Source organism: Poecilia mexicana, unplaced genomic scaffold (assembly GCF_051168715.1).
Source record: "Poecilia mexicana isolate PSO_F unplaced genomic scaffold, ASM5116871v1 scaffold_4, whole genome shotgun sequence".
Lineage (NCBI taxonomy): Eukaryota > Metazoa > Chordata > Actinopteri > Cyprinodontiformes > Poeciliidae > Poecilia > Poecilia mexicana.
The window spans coordinates 20,454,928-20,478,270 of record NW_028263373.1 but is presented as its reverse complement, the minus strand read 5'-3'; the positions used below and the strand labels follow the sequence as shown (position 1 = coordinate 20,478,270).

Genomic DNA, 23,343 nt, shown 5'->3' with positions numbered 1-23,343 from the left:
TTTGAAGATAGGATGGAGAGTTAGTTCATCTGGTGGAAGCCCAGAGTGGAGCAGCTACTCCTTCACATCAAAAGCAGCCAGTTCAGGTTGTCTGTGCGTCTTATCGGGATCCCTCATGGAGGACAGTCCATGTAATACCCAAACTGCCCTGGAGGGATAATATATTAATTCTGGTTTGGGGAAACCTTAGGAAAACAAGAAGTACCACAGGTCAGTCTGGGGGATCCTAACTCCAACCGTTTCTTGGATTGGAAGAGAAAGATAGATGAATTTATGAATGGATATTTAGTACTCCTGAATTAGCTGGAAAATGTTAGGCTTAGTGACTTTTTTTTGTTTGTTTGTTTTTGCATGGTGCATGTATAACTTTCCACAATTGTCTCTTTGGTATCCCCTGCTATCTGAATCAAACTTTAAATCCCAGATTTTCTTCTCAAGAGCAATGATCCAGACATATTCGTGGCAAATTTATTACACACCATATGTGTGAAACAGTGAAGAAATGAGCATTGGAAGAAAACACTCTGATGATAATCAGCTCTCTGTTGGAGACAGTGCATGATTTGAATAGTCAGAACACCTGTGAAGACAAGTCAAGCTCTTTTAGCTTTGCTTTTCGCTTCCGCTCTCAGTGACAGTCAAATATTCTTGAGGAAAGAATAAGTGAAAATGTAGCTTGCCATTTTTAGCACAGAAAGGACAGAAAAAGAACTGTGAGGCGATGCAATGTCAGCCTAATTATCCAGGAGAATTCAGAGAATAAAAATATATCTTCACTTATAAAGATGCATTGTTGAAAAAAAAGGCTCTCTGGGAGATGAGCACCAGCACATAAGGCAGCGCTGCATCATCAGACACTTCTAAAATAAATTAATACATGAACAGATGATGATTACAGAAGATGATGATTAAAACTCATTTCTAGTACATTTTCTGAGAAACCAAGAATCATTAAAGACTGGATTCGTTTGAATGACATTCTCCCCTTTTAAGAGTATTTTTCTCAACGATATAGTCTCCCGTTTTTTTTGAAAGAAATAGAAGTTAGTTGCTCATTTCATCAAAGATAGCTTTTAAAAAAATCTGGAATATATTTATTCAGATCAATATCTAATATTAGTCATCCATATTCCAAAACATCAGAACACAAATAGTTTTTGAAGTGACCTGCTCAGTATTTAAGATCACAACATGATTCAGATTTTACAAAAGCTGTGAAATAGCCCTTTACTCAACCTAGTAAAAATATCCTAAGCGTAGTTGGTCACTTCCAATTATACAGTCTCAAAAAACATGGTGAAAAGTGCGCTATAGGCTTCTGGGAAATCAATCTGGCTGCTCGACTGTCCATCCGTCCAATAAACGTTAGTATTCATAAATCAATGTTTGTGTAAATTGTTGAATAAAGTCAATTATTTTCATATAGAAATGTATGTATAAGAGTAACTTATACGTACATTAGATGTATAATTTAAACAACTTATTCTGGCGCTCTGAAAATGTCATTACAAAATCTTTTAACATTTCAGATGCGTTTTGATGCATAAACACCAATCCCTAGAGTGATGTTTATGTGATTTTTTGTTTCATGAAAGTGAGAATAACTTTTAGAAATATGATTTAGAGTAATAACGTTGAAGTACACGGAAAACTGCCTCTTTCAGAAGCTAGTCTAGTTTCACTTTTCAGATATTCAACTGAACCATGGGGTTTGTTTTCAATCTCTTTTCCTTTTCTTAGTCATTTGAACACATCAGGGGAAGATTGCATAAAAAAAGAAGAAAGCACTGTCTTTGCTTCCCCTACTTAGACACTAAACTGAGCATAGCCTTCACAGTAGTGCTCAGATGCAAGTTTCAACTGCATCAGCAGGCTATTCAGTGTGTTGATTCCCTGATTTGCTATGTTGGGCACTGAGAAGAGCCCTCGGGCAGCTTGTGCTCAGTGATGGATCTGAGACAGCTGTGCTATGACGAACAGAACGAAAGGTACAACTCCTGTGCTCTGATCATAGCCCCTGTAGCTTTGGCATCTGCTCTATAACTCTTCTTTTACCTGGCACTGCACTGACTTTCTCAGAGGGGGGCTTGACAGTAAGAGATGAACGTGGGGGTTGGGATCTTCTTCGCAGATATGGGTGAAACAGATAAATCTGCATGTATTTCAGTCACTCGGTGCCTCACCGAAAACAGTGGATGATGATACAAACGTTCCACGAAATGCAGGACCATTTGCGTATGTGTCCAATGATGTTGTAGTGGAATTTATAAAAATCTATGTATGTGCGAGTCCAAGCTGGGACACCATTCATAAATGTCCATCACAGTCACACAGTGTGCTGATCACAGCTAAACTCTCCCCTTTTATCCATACGCTGCTCCTCTCCCCAGCGGATGGACACAAACACTAATGGCTGCTCGTTAAAGAGAGACACCGACATGAAAAAGGCCTTAATGAGCTGTTTTCTCTTTGTAGTTTTCTTTGGGGGGAGGCATTGTTATTGGTGAGGAATTGATTGGCAGCAGTCCCACACCCATGGGGGGTGTCATATTCTGGGAAACAGCAAAGTTTTTTCTGCTGCTTTGTTTGGATGTTTGCCGTTGGACGATGTGTCTGTGTGCATGTTTTTTTTTTATTTTTATTTTTTTTTCCATGAGTGACATTGAGTGTTTTCTGTGGAGTTTGGAGAGGAAAGAGTCAAAACAGATTTGTTTCTTTCGTGAAAATATGTAGCTATAAGAAAGACAAATACGATTTTACTGGTATGACTAGGTTGCAAACTACAGAAGTAAGTTTGACTGATGCTGGTTCCAAAATGATGAACAAGAAGCGAAGGGATGATGAGATTTGGCACTACTACAGAACATGAGTTTCAGTCATGAGATAAATGAAACTCGTGTTCTTAGATCATTAACCTCTGAGAAAGTTCCTCAGTCCCAAAGTGTGAGGAAGAACCCCGAATGCAGCAGACGGACAGCTGTGAGCTGTCTGTTGCATGAGCTGTTTTGGACATGAAAAGTGCCCCTCTGAATAGGTTGTGTGGGGTATGGTTATGCATTTGTTAAAATATTGTGTCTGTGAAAATATGAATATGTTCACAAGTCACAACATTTCAAATTTATTTGTCATAACTAGTGGGTTTTTTTAAGTATGACATCACCTCTTTTTATTTGGCTCTATTTTTTTTAACAAAGTAAAATAAACAAGGTTGAAAAATGGTTATTAAAATATTTTGTCATATATTACTTAACATTGTACATTGTGTATTAGTATTCTTGACAAATTAGGTGGTCATTGTTCAATTTTTGTATTATCTTTGTTTTTTGCTAGTTCTTATCTGACTAATGATGATGAACAGCTGACTTACATGAATTGTTTTTCCTTACGAATGCATGGCTGTATACGGGTCATGGAATATTGGTGGTCTTAGTGTTAGATTTTAGTGCCCTTGAATGTCCACTTTCACGGTGTCAAGAAACTAATGAAGCTCAAGAGCCAAATGTTTGATAAGAACTGGTGAAAAGACAAGACTTCACAGGAGAATAAATGTTAGATTTGAAGTTATTTGGCAGAAAAAGGCGAAATCTAATGCAAAGAATTGTATAGCATTCAAAAGCAAGAGATGTAGTAAAGCATCAGCATTTTGGATCTACAAAGTAGCTGCATAAAAATCTTTCTTAACAAATAGTTTGTTTACAAAAGCATCTAATGGTTGTGTTTTGGCTTGTTGGGAGCATCCATTTATTTTCTACAGTTCGGATTGTCCATAGTTGTTCTGAATTAGAGAAGACGTTTCGTTCAGATATTTTATCCAATGCGTGAGATGGACAATTATGAAATACAACAATAAACGATAAAGCCCCCCACTGAAGGCAATCAAACAGCGTATATTGATGATCATGGTCAGCACTTACGAAGGCTGGCCTTGTTTCAACACTAGCCATAAAAAACACTCTTGCAGCTGTTGAATAAAGTAATGTATTGATTAACGTGATGTATTGTTTGAAAGAAGCAATAAGAGATAGGCGCAAGTTGGTAATTCTTTTTACTCTGAGGTTGAGATCACAGAGGTTTGCTTATTGAAAAAGAAATTGCTTATTGCTAAATAAAAAAATAGACAGAATCTCAGAACACTGCTAACAGGATGTCTGTATATTAAGATATGATGTTCCTGGTATGATGACTTGGCCACGAATTGTTTACATCCTACACATTTGCCTCATATGCAGTCATTGTGGCGATCTTTGCTCAATGATATTCAATTTTCCACGTGAAATTACATTTTGAAGTCAAATGTAAGCTGTGTCCTGTTTGTATTCATGTATAAGGTCCAAACTGATTCATACCAACACATTTCTTGTATTTGAGGGAAATATTAATATTTTGGAGTTGCCCGGACAGAGTCCTGACTTGATTCTGGTAGAGAGGGAGCAAACATATTACCGTAAAGCATTGGCGTAGGGAGCGGGGGGGGACGGGGGGACATGTCCCCCCCAAACATTGGAGAGAGTCACATTCATCACCCCCCAATAATTTCACCGCAGTTGCGAATAATTTAAAAATCTTCCACTCGCATGCTTTTATTTTGAAGGCGCACGACAGCGCATTCAGCAGAGTGCTTGCTCCCTCCTCCCCCCTCTGAACGGCTCAGAGTAAAGGCAGCAGCAGACGGAGTCAGAGAAACTCCGTTTGAAGGAGGTAAACTGTCTGTCAGGAATGTTGCCTTACATATCGCTCATTTATAACATCTTGTTGTCAGTTTACTTTCATATATATAACTGCATCTTTTTGGTTAATTAATTCTGGAATAGTCACATGTCCAAAATTTTAAAAGTTAGCTAGTCTAGTCACAATGATTTAGAATGAGACTGAAACAGCAGCAAAATGAGCCTTTTTATTATTTAAAGTGAGCAACACCTGATCATACTCGACCACTTAACATGTATTTATATAAAATTATATTATATTATATTATATTATATTATATTATTTAGATATTTAGGAGAACAGCAGTGCTAGAATGATGTTGAAGAAAGGTGAAGAAGGTCTGGTGAGGTCTTCATTTAGTTTACTGAAATATGTATTAATTGTTTTTAATTTTTAAATAAACTAGAGCAGGTCAGGGAAGACATAAGAGAGCCAGGTGGAGTTTCAGAGTGTGAAGTTATAAAAATTATATTAATTAATTATATTAAAAAATTATATTAATTACAGGAGACAATAAGGAAAGTGCTTGAGGAGAGGTTTAAAAATAAATTAGTGAATCTTTTTGCTACACAGTAAATAGAGTTGAGTCTGAAAATTAAGTTGTGCAAATTCTCATTCTGTATGCTAAAAACTTTTTTTTTTATATTTAGTTCACATTCTGACACTGCACATTACTTAAGTGTTTGTTGTAAATACATGAATCCATGCAGGAACATCAGGCTGCAGAGAGTCAGAGGGAGGCAGAGACAGAAACACATATCTGTAGATATTTTAGTTAAATGTTTGTGGCTGAAAATGACAGGGAAAAAAAACAAAAAAAACCATTTAGGCTTTTTGCTTCAGTGTTTTTTATGGCTCATGTTTGGTAAGTTACTGAATGCAGGGCTGGAAAGTGAGACTGAGTTAACAGTGAGGAGCTAAGGTGTCTATTAGACATGAGAAGTATTTTTATTTATTTTGTAGATCAAACTGTTGCACTGATGTAGAGAGTTGTTAAAGAAGAACACAACTTGTTTTTTAGATTTTATTTTTGTTGGTCAAATTGCTGTATTGAGTTTAAAACTGCCGAGTCCTATTTTATGAGCTGGTATCTACTTTGGTTTTAGAAAGAGGTAGAACCTGTTCAATTGCAAGACAATTTATAACAGTGCATTTTGACCAATAATCAAATGTCTTTTGACTAATAAGATATATCAGAATCTAAAAGCCTGTCTGTGCTACCAGAGCTTGCTAGTTATGAGGCAAATGCTAAGGTGAGTGTTCATCCTGGAATGACAGTCATTAAACTATGCATGACTTTAAACTGATTATTGGATTGTAAATAGGAACATGTTAGAATACTTGTTACTCAGATTAGAGTAACTCATTACTGATGTGTTGATGGCATAATTGTTTGACATTTCTGCTCAAGCTAGTTACTGCTCTGTCAGGTTTCCGATATGCGTCCCCCCCAATGACAGACTCGTTCCTACGCCTTTGCCGTAATGGCAAAGAGGGCTTTCCGACAATGTTCCAATACATGGGCCTCTTTCAGATAAATTGTGTAGACATGCAAAAAGCTGGCTGGCCATTTAAAAAGTATACTTGATTGCTGTAATTTGAATACATTTTTTTCTCCATTCATTAATTGAGAAGGATATAAAATTTTGAAATGCCATTTTTTTATAGTGTAAAAAACCCACAACTGATCATATCTGACCGATGCTCCTTTTACGTTGTTAAATTATTTTTCAGGTATCAAAAATTAAACTTAATGGTTGAACAAAAATCATTTGTGAACTAAATGTAGCAGGGTTATGAACAAATCTGAGCTCAATTTGTGCGAGCCTCTCCAACAAGGTTTCTATTTCTATAAAATTCCACCTTTTGAAAATGTACAAAGAGGGGACACTTGGAAAGATGTGATATGTTATTTTCACGTCTTTGATCAAAAGCTAGGTCATCTTGCCAGAACCAATTCAAAGGTCGGGGATCTTTCTTCTGCTAGGCTGAAAGGACCATATTTGTTACCGGCTGTATTTGAATAGTGCTAATCTACGCATCAAGAAGCAGCATTCAGTCTGCACTTGGATGATAAATGCAGTTGGCATACACCAGGGCCAGGCTGAATTTCAATAAACCACATATGAAGCCAGCTCAGTCCAAAAGAGGCCCCCCAAAAGCAGCAAGGCTCCATCCATGATTGCAGCCTTTTCTGACCACAATGCCTCAAAATCAAGATGAGAAAGATACAGCTATTATTTAAAATTGGTTCAAAACACTTTTTTTTTTCCCATCATGGTGCAATCCAATTCCCTGAGTGGCAACTTGAAACTACATTGGATTCTTCATATAAAGTTGTAGCACATGAGATTCACTTAGAAGTCATCATATTTTACACCTTGCTAGATCAGCTCTTGAATGCAGGATTCAGTGTGATCAGCTTTCACCTGCTCATTTCAAAAGTAAAACAATACACACTGGACTCCTTCTCAGATAAGCACAAAATACTCTTCATTGTTTTTTTACAAGAACGGCCATGTAACCATTGTAGCTTTTGTTTGTGATTTTAATAAAGAAAACTGTTTTGTGTAAGCCTCCATCCGACATTTGCCTATAATCTCTCTCAAATCAGCCTCCATGCTGCATTCATAAAATTTGTGTGATGCATCCTTCACTCACACAGAGCATGCGTTTGTGTGATATTGCAGGGAATTTGGCCGTTGGAAGGTGAACAGCTTGGCCCTGGAGAGACAAGAAAACAATGGCTTTTCGTTGCCGCTGGACCCAGAGTTCCTCCAGACCATTAGGCAGCTGGGCAGGAGGCCCAGTCTCAGGGCCATCACTGACAACCTCATCAGGAAATACGGAACCCACTTCCTGCTCTCCGCAATGCTGGGAGGTAAATAAAACAAGACGGGTAGTGTTTTTCTTTGCTGTTGCTGACCTACCTTAACAGACGGGGAGAAGCAGATGGGGATTTTATATGGCTGAGAAGCGGCAGAACTTTACAGTTTTTAAAGAAATACAGTTTGATAATTTTATACATTTCACCACTGCTTGAACTTGAGAAACTGACATAAACATGGAAACAAATAAGCACAATACACACTAGATGGAAATTGCCAATTGAACTGGATAAAAAAGGTGAATAAATTACATTCATAGCAATTGATAGCATTGTCAGTTCCATTTCCTCTTCAACTTTAAGATAAATGATTTTACACAGAAAAAAAAAAAATCTTTTAAAAATTATTTTAATTTCAAAATGCTACAATGGACAAACTGGAACAGTTTTCATTGTGTTCGTAGAAAGAAGAGATAGCTCCGCCGGTGTGAAATTGCCTGGGCTCATATTTTGTTATTAAACATGCAAAACAAATGTCTTTGATGTTTCTGTTGAAATAAACTGCCACTGGATCCTTTCCAGAACAACAGATCCAAGTTGGCCAGAGTGCTGCAATGTTCAGCGCAGAGTCTGAGGCCATCGTGTGCATCGTCTCCTCCCTTTCACTCCTCTGCTGACTCCTTTCATCCTTTTACATTTGTGCGGAAACTCTCAAATGATGAATACCAGCAGTATTTAAATAAAAAGTAAATTGAAATGTTGCCCATTATCTGCTGGAAAATAAGAGAGATAAACAAATTCTGCCGCGTGACAAACGGCTCACCTCTGTCCTGTTTTACAGATCCCCTTTAGAAGTTTGTTAATATTTCAAAGTGACTTGTCAAAAAACATGGTGTGTTCTTGTGACTAAAAAGATGTTACCTCTATTTTCATTAAATATGTACAATACTAAACCTAATTCATAATACACAAGTCACATCCCTTTGTTATTGCCAGTTATGTGCCTTGCTGCAGGGTTTCTTCTCCAATGTGAATTCAGTTTCCAATTCTTTAAAGGTAAATTATTGGGGCTGGAACTTTTAATGCTTGGGATTTTGATTAACTGTTGGAAAAGAAATGTGACTAAAAACCTGCATGGTGTAATAGTACTTTGGTATGTAAAACCATATACCATGTTTAATTAAATATATATGATTGGACGTAATTGCAGAGATAATGATCTGTGAAGCACTCATCCTTTAGCTGGTGGTGGGGGGAGAGTAGAGGCCAGTGGTCTACAATCACCAGGTCATGTGACTAAAGTGAACTGATTAACAGGATTGTGCGTAGAGTTGAAATGTGCTTGTGAGAGTAATCTTCACAGACGATTTTACTCCAGACTCCACCAAATATGTGGTGGAGTGACACATCCTGACAAGGTGAAAAAACAAACAAACAAAAAAAAACAAAAAAACAAAACACTGGAACATATGTCAGTGTTGATAACTAGGACCAACTTAGACTTTGAGTCATATTTTACTGAAATTAACTGAATTAAAATGAACAAATTGGAACTGAATTGGATTATAAGAAATCTGCAACAAAACACAAAAATAAAAAATGATAAGTACAAACATTTAAGCGTAAAAGATATGCAGAAGAAGATGCTATACAACCTGTAATGATTATGTCCAGGCTCTGAACAATTTGCTCCCTAATTTTCAGGATCCAGTCCCAAAGGAAAGATTCTGGGATTATTTTCTTTTCTCAATATAAATTCTGGAAACTTTTACATTTAACATTATTTGATAATTGTGAACGCTCCTTTATGTCACATCATCCCAGCACCTTTGACAAAGCAAAATTTTCGGACACCCAGAGAATAAAGTAGATCAAATGTTTGAAATCCTGCATATCCATCCAAATCTGCAAGCTCACAGCCATCCTTTGCTGCTTGTGTTGCTTCATTTTCTGGCACAGAACCACCACTTGCAGATCAGTGGAACAGCATGAAGCTGCTGGCTTCAGTGTGCAGTTGTGTTTTTGCTTCATAAAGAGGATAATTTAGTTCCTACAAAACAAAAATAAATAAATAAATCAGCGCTACAAAACTTCAAGTTGTCTTTGAAGAGCAAAGTCAAGTCTCATAATGAGCAACAAACACAATTTTTCAAAAGAACTTTATAATACATATTTCAGGATGCAAAAAAAGTAATTTTTAAATACACAAGAGCACAACTGATAATTTCATGAAATAAATAAGTCAATCAGTTAGCCAAATTTTGAAATAGGACATTTTTCCTCTGACTGAATATAGGCAAGTCAGACACACACACACACACACACACGCACACGCACACACACACACACACACACACACAAAGAAATCCTTTTTTTCCCAATTCCTCTAAAAACAGTAAAATTAAGAAGTCCCACAATTTGGGCTTTTGAACTCTATCAACCAAAAGCATGCATTTGATGGTGTTTTTCTTGTTCATTAAAAATAAAGTAGATAGCTGCCACTTCTCCTTCTCTGCATCAGAAGGGAAACATATTGTGATTTCTTCATTTTAAATTTTACCCACAATTTCTATCTCTGTCAAAGAACCTGCAGGAAATTATACAATAATGTTTCCTAAAATCAGAAACGATCAAACTTAGCATCTTCAGGTTTCCCTATGGAAAGCTGAAACTGGTATCGGCCTTGCAAATCCTACACTTCACATTTACAAGAGATTCTTCTACAAAGAAATGTGTGAAATAAGGAGAAATACCAAAACCACACTACAAAAAATCATGAGTAAAATCATATTTCATTAAATGCATACATGTTATTACACATGGAAATAGTATTTTAAATGAGAAGAACTGTTTTGCCGCAGACATGTTAACAATCAACTATCACCAATAATCTGGTGTCTCTGCAAACAAAAACCACTTTTCCCATAAAACCTAATCCCATTAGAACAGATTTTTTTCTATCGATCCTCCACTCCTTACACAATCTATTAATGCACTGTCCCCCCGAGAGCTTTTGCTCATTTTTATTGAAAGACATGTTCCATAAAGTGTCTTGGTTTATGCATTTCAGCAGCACTTTTTACATTGACATTTAGGCTGAATTAAAATGAACACATGTGGCTTTTAAGGTGTTCTCACACCCTGGTGTTTCTATTTCCGTATGACGGCCCGCTAGATGTGCTCAGGTTAGTTCATCTACATTAAAAACATTATGCGTTCAGAGGGTTATGACTCATAAAAGAATGAAGCTAGTGTATGTGTCACTGTCTGTGTCTGCGCCTGTAGGGGAAGAGTCCTTAATGATCTTTGTGGACAAGAGAAAGTTGAGTCGGACGTCTGAAGCCAGTGAATCCAACGGCACAGCTGTGACGCTGGAAGCTCTGCACCAGCTGGCTGCCTCCTACTTCATTGACAGAGAGAGCACCTTGCACAAGCTGCACCACATCCAGATCGCTTCCACTGCCATCAAGGTAAACGCTTTCATCTCCACTGGGCTTCTGTTGAAGACAATAACACAATTAGTTTATGCCAGCTTTAAATTACACCCATTGTTGGATCTTTTTTTTTTTTTTTAACTTGTGATTACAGTCTTTGAATGAAACCAGCTTCATAAGTAGCCTTTGTATTATTTGTACATGCTTGTGTGTTTCTTTATACATGCCAGCTAGTCAGAATCAGCTCCTTAATAAGAAGCACTGAAAATCATGGCCAGTGTGAGGGCATGAGGTACTTTGTCACTAACCCTACAATCAGCAGATGTACCTTTTAAAAAAAAAAAAAAATTCATAAATTCACTTGTTTTTCTAGCCATTTGAGAGCAGTACTATAACTGTCTTTTTGTATTTAGCCAAAAAAACTTCTTGTGTAGGCTCGACTCTTTGAACAATTATATTTTAAACGATATTACCACTAACTTTCATAGACTGACATTACTGTTATCATAAAGTTGATCAAAAATACAACAGGTTCTAGTCACATTTTGAGTTATGCATATCACTAGACTGGTTAATAGTCATGCTTCTAATTGTGTCCCATCTCTTGAGGAAGAATCAAAACCAATTAAGTAAATCATAAACACTTTAGGACAAACAAATAAATGATAGGCAAACTTTGACCTGCTCCAAACATTTTAGTAAGACTATAAAAAATGTACCTAATCAGATTTTGGGAGACACATTGAAATTCTGCGTCGTACACACAGACTAATAAACTAGAGCTACTTTCTTTGTGCTTTTGATTAATTAACCACACGCACTTTAAGATCTCATCTAATGTTCTTGCTTGAAATTGGAGACAACACCTTTAATGAGGCAATCAATTCATTACTGCATAAATTTGCCAAGAAAATTGTGTACAGCTGCAGTGGTCATGTTTTTTTTTTGTCCTTGATACAAGATAAATTTCATCTATATACCTGACTAAATTTTATAATCATCGAAAAAGAGATGAAAGTGAAAGTATACTAATTGGCTGAATTTATTAAGTACTTACTCGTTTTACCAAATCTACTGCTTAGGGTTTCTAATTTATCTGTTCGTTGCTTAAATAAAAAAAAACATATATATATTCTGTTAATTAAACAAACTCATGTCTCAGTGACATCTCCACAAGATGGTCAGACCACTTTCTCTGTCAAACATTGAATTACGATGTGAGAACAACTTTCAGTAAAGGGCAAAAAATGACGAAACACCATAACAGCAATGGGCTCATCAGGGGTTTCCAACTGTTCCAGGCAACGGCCTCCAAAAATGGCAGTAGCTTGTGACTGGTGACCCTTTTTTCAAATTTACAGTCAATTCTACAAAATTTATTATGACTTTAATAAAAATATTATAAATATATATAACCAGATTAAATTTTCCACTACAAACCCCTCTAGAAAATAGGGGATTGTAGTGGAATACCCTATTTAGTAGAAACATTTTTTTTTCCGATTAGTAGAAGCATTTTTTTCTACTATTCCCATCACATTTTATTTAGTTTCCATAGTTCAGGTTTTTTTGCAGCATTGTCCTCCAAACCAAGGCTGCTGGACAGCTCCTTCTATCTTTTTCTTGTCAGAACAGTTTTCCATTTCATGCTTGTTATGCTAGCATGAGGTGCAAAGCAACTTGATACATTTGACTGCAAATAACATTTTCCTGAATTTCCCCTCTGTGGGACAATGAAGCCTATTTCTATCTTCAATAATTTATTTCAACATATATTTTATAATGATGATCGAAAAAAAAACATAACTGATTACATTTGTATATTAAAAAAATATTTTAAAATGTATTGGATTCCATTTTTTTTTCTTCCCTCCAACTTTCTGAGGTAACTTTCCTGTATTCTTTCAATAAATCGGATTAACTCACATTTTGAGCAGACCCTTCCTGGTCAACACAGGCTTAGACATCATGTAGAGGAGAAGAGATAATATGTGTTAATCTCTATTAACCTGCATAAGCAACATCATTTTTAAGCATACATTTTATTTCACTTTCCATTACTTTCTGTTTTTCTGCAGAAGCTGTGTTTTTCGTTACAATAGCTTTGCTAGTCTCCTTACAAACATCACATTACCTAACCTTTGTCATATTTAAATGTATCTTAATGTGAAGATATAAGCATGCTCGGTGAGCAAGCTTCTCTTTCATGTGTGCTTTCATAAGCTCACATATGGCACAGCCTGCTTTGCATATAACATTATGCTTACGATATAAATATCACTACATCTTTTACTGCTTAATAACTTTGAGATGAGTACATTCATCACTGTGTCAGTTGTTATCTACCAACATAAACAGAATAAGCTGAGTTTGTCTTTCTCACCAGCATTTTTAGGCATTCTGAGGAAATGTTTCTCGCACAGGGCTTCACTGTGCTCACACTTGGCTTGCGGTAAACAACAGATTAACGTCACAGAATGAAGATAATAAGAATAACCCTCTGCCACACCAATCTGAAGCACTGCCGGCTTCCTCTGCCTATTTCCTTTCCCTGACTGTATCTGCTGGTGCAGTGACAGTTTGAGACTGGATGATGAACAGAAATATTCTCTGGCCTCACTGAATAATCTATATTTATACTCTAAGACTTTCTCCATAAATATTCACTTATTTACTGGATTTAATTGGTAGTGAATGCAATAGTTGCGCGCATTAGATTTTTATGTCTGTGAAGCACTAAGCACGGATGAAAAAATTGTTATTGTGAAAATACATGCCATCAGTAAAGATTTTATGAGGTGTTAGAGGAGGAGACACTCTCTAGTAAACGGGGCTGTTAAATAAAGAGCTCAGATCATTTTTACCTTCAGAATGGCATTCAGACTGAAATCAAAGACAAAAAAACAGTAATCATTATATGTAGAACATTCTGGTGCTTTCAGCATGGGAGTTTCATTTGCTGTGACATACAGCCTACCACTTATTCGCTTTGAACTATACACGAAGTTTCACCCTATTTAGACAGTAATGTCACATTGTACCTGTATAACCTCTCTTTTCACAGTTTATTTACCAGTGTTCAATTCTGTTTGGTCAGGAACTTACTTTTAATTTTGGCCAAATTGTCTGCTTCAAAGACACCTGTCTTTAATAATCACCGTCTGGAATATTGACGGAAAAGTGACAAATTAAAACTAAATTTTTATATGATGACATTTTTTTAGTGTACAGTGAGATTGATGTTCTTTAAAAAAAACAAAAAAAACAACTATGTTTAAATATAATTTGTTTCTGCTTGTGAGATTTCCCGCCCAGGTATGGGGCTGTTTAATTGTGCCAAGGAGGGTGGCTCTTTGCTTTTGTATATCATTTAAAAAAAATATTTTCTCCTAAATAAAATGGAAGAACTTAATATTTCTCCCATTAACATTTGCTCATAAATATGCTCATTTAAACATGTTTGTGCTCAACTCTTAGATTATCCATGATCATAATCTCAGCTTTTTGGTCAGCTTTACATGGACTTTGTGGCATTTATATTATTGAACTTTAACATGTGACTGTCGTTATTCATGCTTATAGCTTTTTAAGTTCAGTGCTGTTGCAGTGCAACTACTATTGGTCTGTTTTTTTATTTGCTTTAATTTGTCTATCTCCTTCAATACAAGCAGCTCTGTAACATTTATGTTTGATATTTAAAAATAGTTGCTAAGAATATACCATCAGCAAAAAACAATACACTTTAATATTTATACCATGTTGTCTAACTACTCAAACTACAATTAAATGTTTATTGTTGTCCATTTGAGGTCAGTATTTGATTATGGCTTAGGTATACATTTCTAATCTTCCAGCTGAAAGACCAGAGTCTACATTAATGTAATAAAGAAAGCATAAATGGCACTACCAACCCAAAGCCATTTTGGGTGAAACCTACATGCTGGAATGTAACCGCTCTTAAAATTATGGTAGCACTTCTGGTTCTGCAACGCCCACATGCTATTTGAAAGCACACAGTGGGATGGCAATATGGTGCCTCAGTGTGAGGAATAAGTAAAAGGGCAGTTTTTTTTTTTTTTTACAGCAAAGTTCAATTTCAAAAATTTGAGGTTTACCTCCTCTGAACTGGTGTGAAGCCAAAGTTACCATGGTGATCTGCGCAGGCTGAAAGACCCGCATTGGAGACACTGAAAACTCGAGCTTTGGGCTTAACATACTGTGCTAACCCATTTATCTTGCTCTGTAGTCGCCCCTTCGTTTCATTCTACTTAATACTCTCACATTTCACTTATGACCTGAAAGGTAGGCGAGCTGGTCAGACCTTAATACGTTCGATGCCAGAGTTCACATGCAGGATTTTAATGGTATCTACATTTGTATTGGTCCTGTAGAAGAGCTCGTGGATTAAATATATGTCTCATATTTAAATAAGAAAAATAAACATGATCAGTCTAACAAAGGAGTGCATATTTTTTTTCTAAATGCTACTTCATAGTGTCAACTGTTAATCGACTGATTAGTCTGTCAATAAAACACATAATGATAAATAAACATTCATCAATTTTAGACTTCAGCTCTAAAAAAAGATTAGAACAAATTAAAATGGAAAGAAACTTTATGTTCAGTTCTAACATAACACTGAAATACGTAGCACATACACATGCACCTCTTAACGTTATTCAGTATTCCATCATCGTTGGCCATCATTTTCTAGTACGCATAACAGTACATTGTTGGAACATGATGTTGTGAGTGGGTGGAAACATACATTAGGATCTCTTAGCTTTCTGTTTGAAAAGTAGACACATAATTCTATTCTCCTCTTTCAGACTCAGCTATACGGGGCTTGAAAAACTAGACTGTCTGCTTTTTTTTTTTTTTTTAAGCTGCAACCCATTTTTCATTGATGTATCCTTTGTGACGCTCCACTATAGAGTCCATCAGAGATAAAATTGTACTTTCTCTAAAGTGACTTGGGAGGGGATGGTGAGCTGATTTGGCTGCCACCCCTGAACCAGAGTGCTGCTAAAACCCCCCTGATTAAGATAAATAGAGAAAAAAGCCCTTAGCGGTGCATTTGTTTTACGGCATCTTCAGGTGACTGATGCAAGATATTCACAGCATCAGCTGCCACTGTTATTCCAAATAAGACTCCCTTACTTTACCCCAATAAAGTCGGATGCCAAAAACAAAGCAGCCTTTAAGGAGAATGTGGGTCCTCTGGTTGTATGAGATAACATATTTAAATAGCAGGAATGCCTGACCTCAAACCCTTCAGGACTCAACACAGCGGTGGAAGAAAATAATCAAGAAAGGAAAAAAAAAAAAGAGATAGGAGGGCTAAAAAATGGCACTGCTTTTACACAGTGTGATGAATCAGCCCTTCCATTTCAGTAATTTCCTTTGAGAGCCACCGTCATTTGTCAAACATTGTGTGGTATGAGTGAGGGTGTTGTATGCAACTGAACAGAAGAGATGAGACAAGGACATGAAAAGACTTTATCCACGGGGCCTTTTTGCCGAGGTTTTACAGAAGCTGCATTTCCGCAGGAAAATTTTTTTGCTCACCTTTATAATAGACAGTTAAGAGTCTAGGCTCTTGTGCATTGAAGATGAATTAAATATAAAATTTGAAGACAAAGTCATTGGCAACGAAGAGGTGTGAAAGGGAATGTCTATTCTAATTTGCAGTGCCATCCTTGAGTGTTCAGTCAGTCATCTGGTGTCACACCTCATTTGCCTGAGTCAAAGTAAAACTCAAGCAGAAGAAATTAGAGACCTGCTGAAGCACACTTTCAGGGAACAAACATGTATGCCGAAAAGGGAACATCTTAAACATGCCTGTTATCTGAAAGATGAAGTATTTTAAAAAAATCTTTACAGATATGTTTCGTTTTCCATCTCACAGGATGTTAGACAGATGTTTCTTTTTTGTCCCTGAATCTTCTACCTATTTACATTTCAGCAAGATTTACAATTTAGGAAATGTTTTAGATGTGGCTCCGCACCCCAACAATTACATGGTTGAAATAGCTGCTTGGTATCTTATAGCATTAATCCAAATTTTGACATTCAATGTCACAAATTAAATTCCTCCTGCTATTTGCCTCTTAAGAAGGTAAGCACAAAATGCAACAACAAAAATATACACTGTTAGATTTACTCCCATTGCACCTTTTCAAGTCACTGGTACTTCCTGAAAAATTGAGGATTTCTTTTCCTTTGCGATTATAAGACCACATACAAAATTAAATTCCAATATGTGCTGGCATTTTTCCCCCTTTCTTTATCTATTTATAAGGCAACCAGCAACTTCTATTTTCTTTCTCTTGCTTTTTTTTCCCCCTTTCTTCTCCTTTTCTCCTCCGTGTCGAGCATAAGCCGTGGCAACAAAATAGGTTTACAGCTTGAAAAATTCTAAAAGGAGGAATAGACTGCCAAAACATATCACCAATGCAAATGTGGATTTACCCATCTCCCAATTCTGCTGTGATTAAGCGAACGGCAAAATTCTTGAAGGTGCAGCAAATGAGGCACTTTTGAGATGAGGGATGATTACCATGGAATATTAATGCTGTCTTGTTCCTTTTTTTTCCTGCAGTAGGCATAAAAAGCAGCAATTTCAAATCCATTGTTGCTTAAACATCCAACAACAACAGGCGCTCCCTGTATCATTCCATGTCGTACTGTGGAATTATTCATATGAGGAATTTGGAATGGTGCTGAATCTTCATCAGTAAAATCTTCTCGTCTAATGGGTCTTATAATAATATTGAGGTCCTTCCATTGTTAAATAATAAATGTCCCTGTGAACCATCGATATCAGTCAAATGTGTTAACGGCCAAGTGATGTGTTGCCTTGGCAAGGCACACCATTAAGCTATCATTCGTTCACTCTGACTGGTGAGAAAAGAACTTTGCTGTGATTTAAGATTTTTGCATTTGCTATTTAAAGCCAAATGGCTGCATCATTTTGTTTCATTGAGTTTTATTTGACTTGTTAGCCTTTCACTTTACATTTCAGCTCAAGCTCAGTGAATCTAATGAACATATACATCACATTAACTTACTAAATTCTAACATTTGAAATCAAAGCTACAATTTACTCTAAATATTAAACAACCAGCAGATAAAGTAAACATACCTGAACTCATAGGGAGAAATGTTAGCGTTCATTTCGGTGTGTCTGTAACCTTTCTGATGGGAGAACTGTGCCCAACCGCAGGTGTATTTGCATCAGCAGGAGAAATGATGTATAAACCCCCCCCCCCAAAAAAAACAAAAAAAAAAAAAACAGCTGTGCAATGTTCATTTTTTTAATTTGTGGGGGGAAAAAAATCAAGTACAACACATCAAGGACTGTAGTATGTTGGTGCCTAACTGGGAAATATTCAAAAAACTGAGGAAACTGTCACACTCCAGCTCCATATGCATTCCACTTAATTTAATCAATGTTTCAGCCCTCAGGCCTTCTTCATCTTGATTCTGAGCTTGATCAGTGTGATTAAACACAACTAGCAGAGGGAGGCCTGAGGGCTACATCAGAAGAAAAGTGCAGGTTAATTCACTTTACTGTATCGAGCTTTGCAGGCATTTTCTCTGTTTCCAAGGCGATGGCCCTTTCAAAGGTCCAAAATATATGCTTTTAAAAGTCATCCCTGTGTTAAAAAAAAAGAAGAAAAAAAAAGTTAAAAAAGCAAAGTTTGTTCATGGAAATACATCAGTTTAAGACAACTGATTTTAAAAAATGTGTCGCATTCAAGTCGTACTTGAACGCTGAAGTTAAATTTAATTAGTGGATCTCAACATTTTTTTCTTCTGTTAAATTTTCTTAAAAACAAAAGCAACTGGGAATGCCATCACTAAATTAGCACAGGACAAAGATTAAAATTGTTGCTTTTGTTGGTGAAATACTCCTCGTCACAGATGTGTTTTTAATTTCACAGTCATTATCTGTGCGTTTTGTAGAGATAAATCTAACTTGTAAAAATGACTAAATTAATGTTCACATATCCTGGTTGCAACTGTAATTATTGGATTATTGGAAAACAGAAAAGTTCAGCATGGGGTACATTACCTGAAAAGGCATATTCATAGTTTAATAGCACATTGACATGGACATTATTTCTGACAGGGACGGAGTAAAGTTGGAAAAAAATATAAATTGCTTTGTAAAAAGGATACATAGAATTACCGACTTTTCCAAATTGTGTGTCAACAACAGACATATTTGTTGTTGTTGTTGATGTCTTGGAACATAATTGTGAAGTGGAAGAAATATATCAGTGGCTTTTACTATTTTTTCAAGATCCTAATCTTCATAACATTAGTGCTAAGACAGAGAAACACATGCATTTAGTAAAATAAGCTGGAATGTTTAAAGTAATAATTTCTGAAGGCATATTTAAACAGTAAACATACATCACACGGCAAACCCTGAGGACAAACTGTAATTCATTGACATACTAAACAAGTCACTTCCATTTTATGGGCATCACAACTGCTTATTCTAGGAAAGCCTTTAAGTGCAATTAAATGTTCCATTAAATGCAGCTGTTACTTATTCCATCTCAGTCAGCACAATTATGTTGTTCTCAGTTATGGTACATTAATAATTCCCCGACCATCCGATCAATGTCTTTTGTTTATCATGTTGTCAAGATAACTTCAGCATTTGTCCCTTTAAAAAAAAAAAAGAAACAGCTGCTCAAAGAGGAATTAAGAAGTTCTAGATGATACGAGGAGGATTTAATGTTTTATTCTTAATTCTAGGGTCGCTTTCAAATTGAGAAGGCTGACTGTGCACACGTGCTCTGCTCCACTGGGTTCTTTTTGCAGATGGTCTCATTGCTATGCATAGAGGAGACATCTTTAGATTTGCATTTGGTCAATTTTCTTCTTTAAGTTGGACATCTGTCTGGAGTAGAATTTAATCTGCCAGTGCCCATGGAGGCTGCTTGAATTTTAATTAATTGCGTTAACGGACTAATAATAAAAAAGAAAAAAATGGAAGTCGGTTTCTCTCCCTGCAGGACTCTTTCTCTAGCCTGTTCTGTTAAAATGAAAAAGGCGCAATAAGTACAATTAAAGATGAAGAGAAAAGAACTTTCTGTGTACAGAAGCTGGATAACAAAAACACAAAGCTGCCAGCTTGCATTATTTCTCATGCCTATGTGCTGTCAGTATTTTCAGCAGTGACCTTGTAGCTCTCAAAAGTAGATGACAAGTAAAAGGTAACTTCTCTGCATGCAGTGGGGAAAGTCTTCTTCTTCCTTCTGGCTGGATGCGACTGGATGCTTGTTGTCATTAAACGAGCAAGGTGGGCGTTGTTACTTCTTATTGACCTTTGAGAAAATATTAAAAACAGACCCTGTTATGGTGTTTGGCAATAATTTGCTACAGACAGCAAGGATGATGGATTTACCTGCAGGATGGCGGTTTATCTTAGCCATGCAGCCTGGGTTTATGGATCCTCTACATCAAATTTTTCTGTCAAGAATGATTGAGCTCAGTTTGTGAAAAATCTAAATGTGAGTTCAGGGCAAAGGAAATATATTAGTGTTTTAATAAATGTGTGCTTGTGATCGTGTCAACAAATCTCTTTGCCTTCTTTGGTCCTTGGGTTTGCTGTTGCATCTTTCAAGACTTGAGAACGATATTAAGTGATCTGCTTTGTGCCAGTGTAAAAAGAAAAGCATTTTTATTTAAGCTGTCTTACTTCAAGGTTTTGCTTTTTTACTAGTACAAATAAACAGATTTAGTTTTTGTAGTCTTGTCAGTTTTTAAGCTTCTTTAGAAAGTAAATTTCTGGCATATATCCTATGCCAGAAATCCTATGCCAGATGCTCTGTTTGTGGGGTCATGCTTCTTCTTTTCTAGATTTTCAGGATGTTTAGCTCACATACCTTTGTTTTCTTTAATGCATATGTGTATATGTTTAATGCTATGAATTCTATGGAGATACTAACTAAAGACGGCTTGATCGACTTGTTTTGAATGCTGTCTTCCAACAAGAAAATGTACACTAAAAAGTTATCCGTAAATATTCTGTAGACTAGTGGTGCATATAATAGGATCTAAACAAGTACTAAAAACTAATAAAGCATCTATGCTGGGTCTGTTGCTTTTCCAGTGTGTCCAATGTTTTATGCATGTCCACTAATTCGACTTATTCATGTGGCAGCAGCTGATCTTACCTCCCATTGGATCCAGGTTAATGGAGACCTCTGACTCATGATTACTAATTTAGCACAAACATTCAAATCTTTATTATGGGTAATCTAGAAACTGACCAGCACTAGTTCGAATTTCTAACTTGCATGCACTGAATATACAAGAATAAGTAAATTTTTGTACAAAATGTTGACAGAATAAAGTTTTCTCCTAGATAAATCCTGTATGGATTTTCTGGCTACAAATGAGCTTGATTTTGTCCATATCTGACGGAACATTAAATATTCTATTTATGTCAGTGTATCAAGACAGAATCAAACTGTTTTTAAAATGAAGGCACAGGAATTGTCAAAGAGAACAAAGATAAATAAAACAGTGAACTGCATTTAACAGGAGGTAGATAATCGACCCCTTACATCTTTGAAGTCTGTGCCTATAAGCAGAATAAATAACTACAGCACAAAGACATTATTGCAGTAATATGCTATGTATCTGCTCAACTCGGCAACATTTACACACAAGATATTTAGTGCATAATCACTCAAGTTTACAAAAAACCTCGTAGGTTTTTCACTGTGCTATAAAATAGGACTATGTGCCTACATAATCCAAAATAATGCCTCTTTAAAGCCAAAATTTTGTGCAGTTTTTGGTTTCTTCTTAAATTTCAGAATATATCACAACATGCAAAATTGTGACTACAGAGCTTTTATTTGAAGTTATTTGAAAATAAGCAGTCCCTCATAAATTAACTTGCTCATTCCTAGAAATAAACAGTTTAAGCTTGAGTGGAACTGACCGTCATTTATCTACCACAAGTGTCATAATGTTAATTTTACCTATCATTTTCTCTTGGTAAAGCTGGAGATAATTACAAAAAATGTAAGTAAAATACAATATAAAGAGTGTATGCAAGTTCAGAGGAGCAACAGTTGCTAGATCAAATCTTGTCAGATTTATTTTGTCACTTATTTCTTGTTTTAAAAAAATGTTACATTATCATTGGACACACTTCAGAAATTCCACATCTGTTACCAAAACTGCCACGATTCCTTCGTCTTGTACTTCAGTGCTCCTTGTGTTCAAGGTTTATCATCATTCCGGGTCCCGTAACAGATGAGCTACAAAGCTCTGACTACAAATCACAGGTGGTGGGAATTTTCGGAGCACTTATTTTATTGGTTCTTCAGCTCAAAGAGATGATTACACAGAGTGCTTCTCAGAAGAATGCTTGTCAGATTGATCTGCACAACATTAGCACAGTGTGTTGTGTAGCGCCACAAATTTCTACCACAGTTCACAAATGCAAACTAGAAAACAGGGCACAATCATAGTGCGATGTATACGTTTTCCCTCCTCTCATACTCCTACACATTCAAGCCTTCTCTGAGTCAATTAACATGACTCCAAACTAAATGCCCTTACCACTTCCAGATGGAGCTTCCAACACTCCTACACATGAGAGAACACTCTTGTTAAACACGTCTTGTTAAATGAGTTAAGTATCAATAATTGAATGAGATAAGGATTTGCTCCATGTACAAACAGTTGTTTGACAATGTGTCTGTGACGAAGAAAAACAACAGTGATGGTCATAAAGTGGCCGTGACACTAAATTAGAGCCAAAGGAACATTCTATGGCACCAAGTTTGTAGCAGCGCATTATTATACAAGTATTATCTCTGAGTGAGTGAAACTTGCACTACATGTGTTCTTTTCCTTTTCATCTAAAATTTAAATCAACAGCATACAGATGGAGGAACTTTTCTTCACTCAGTCACAATTTTTTTTCTTCTTCTTCTTCTGTTCCCCTTTTTTGTGGGAAATGTTTGTGGCATAAACGTACCTCTCTTCTCTCGCAGCCGTCAAATCAAAACAAATAATCTTTAATTGTTCTGTTTACAACTGTTCCACAGACAAGCCAGACATTACAGGAAGTCACTATTTATCCACTTACCGACACCCACGTAGGCACAAACATCTAACATTTAAAATGGTTCAGATGAAAAAAAAATGGCACTGTGACACATCAGATTATCAATGAACATACTTCTTATCTTGAAATCACTATTTAATTCTGTTTAATGTTCCTTCATGCTTTTAAAGATATTTTCATGAATTGTTTGTTGCTGCCATACATTTGAAACTGACTTTTAAAACAGCACAGGATTTTGTTTTAGGAGCCATCTATAGTATTTATTT

At 36.2% G+C, this 23,343-nt stretch overlaps 1 protein-coding gene across 1 annotated transcript in view; it reads left to right on the top strand.

The window, feature by feature from the left end:
* The window catches only part of LOC106909001 (BMP/retinoic acid-inducible neural-specific protein 3-like), a 49,975-nt gene that overhangs the window by 14,847 nt on the left and 11,785 nt on the right, over positions 1 to 23,343 (top strand). Inside the window, exons 2-3 of the mRNA XM_088005266.1 lie at positions 7,398 to 7,588; positions 10,820 to 11,004. Of these exons, the coding sequence (XP_087861392.1) occupies positions 7,398 to 7,588; positions 10,820 to 11,004 (376 nt within the window). The remainder of the gene's footprint in view (positions 1 to 7,397; positions 7,589 to 10,819; positions 11,005 to 23,343) is intronic.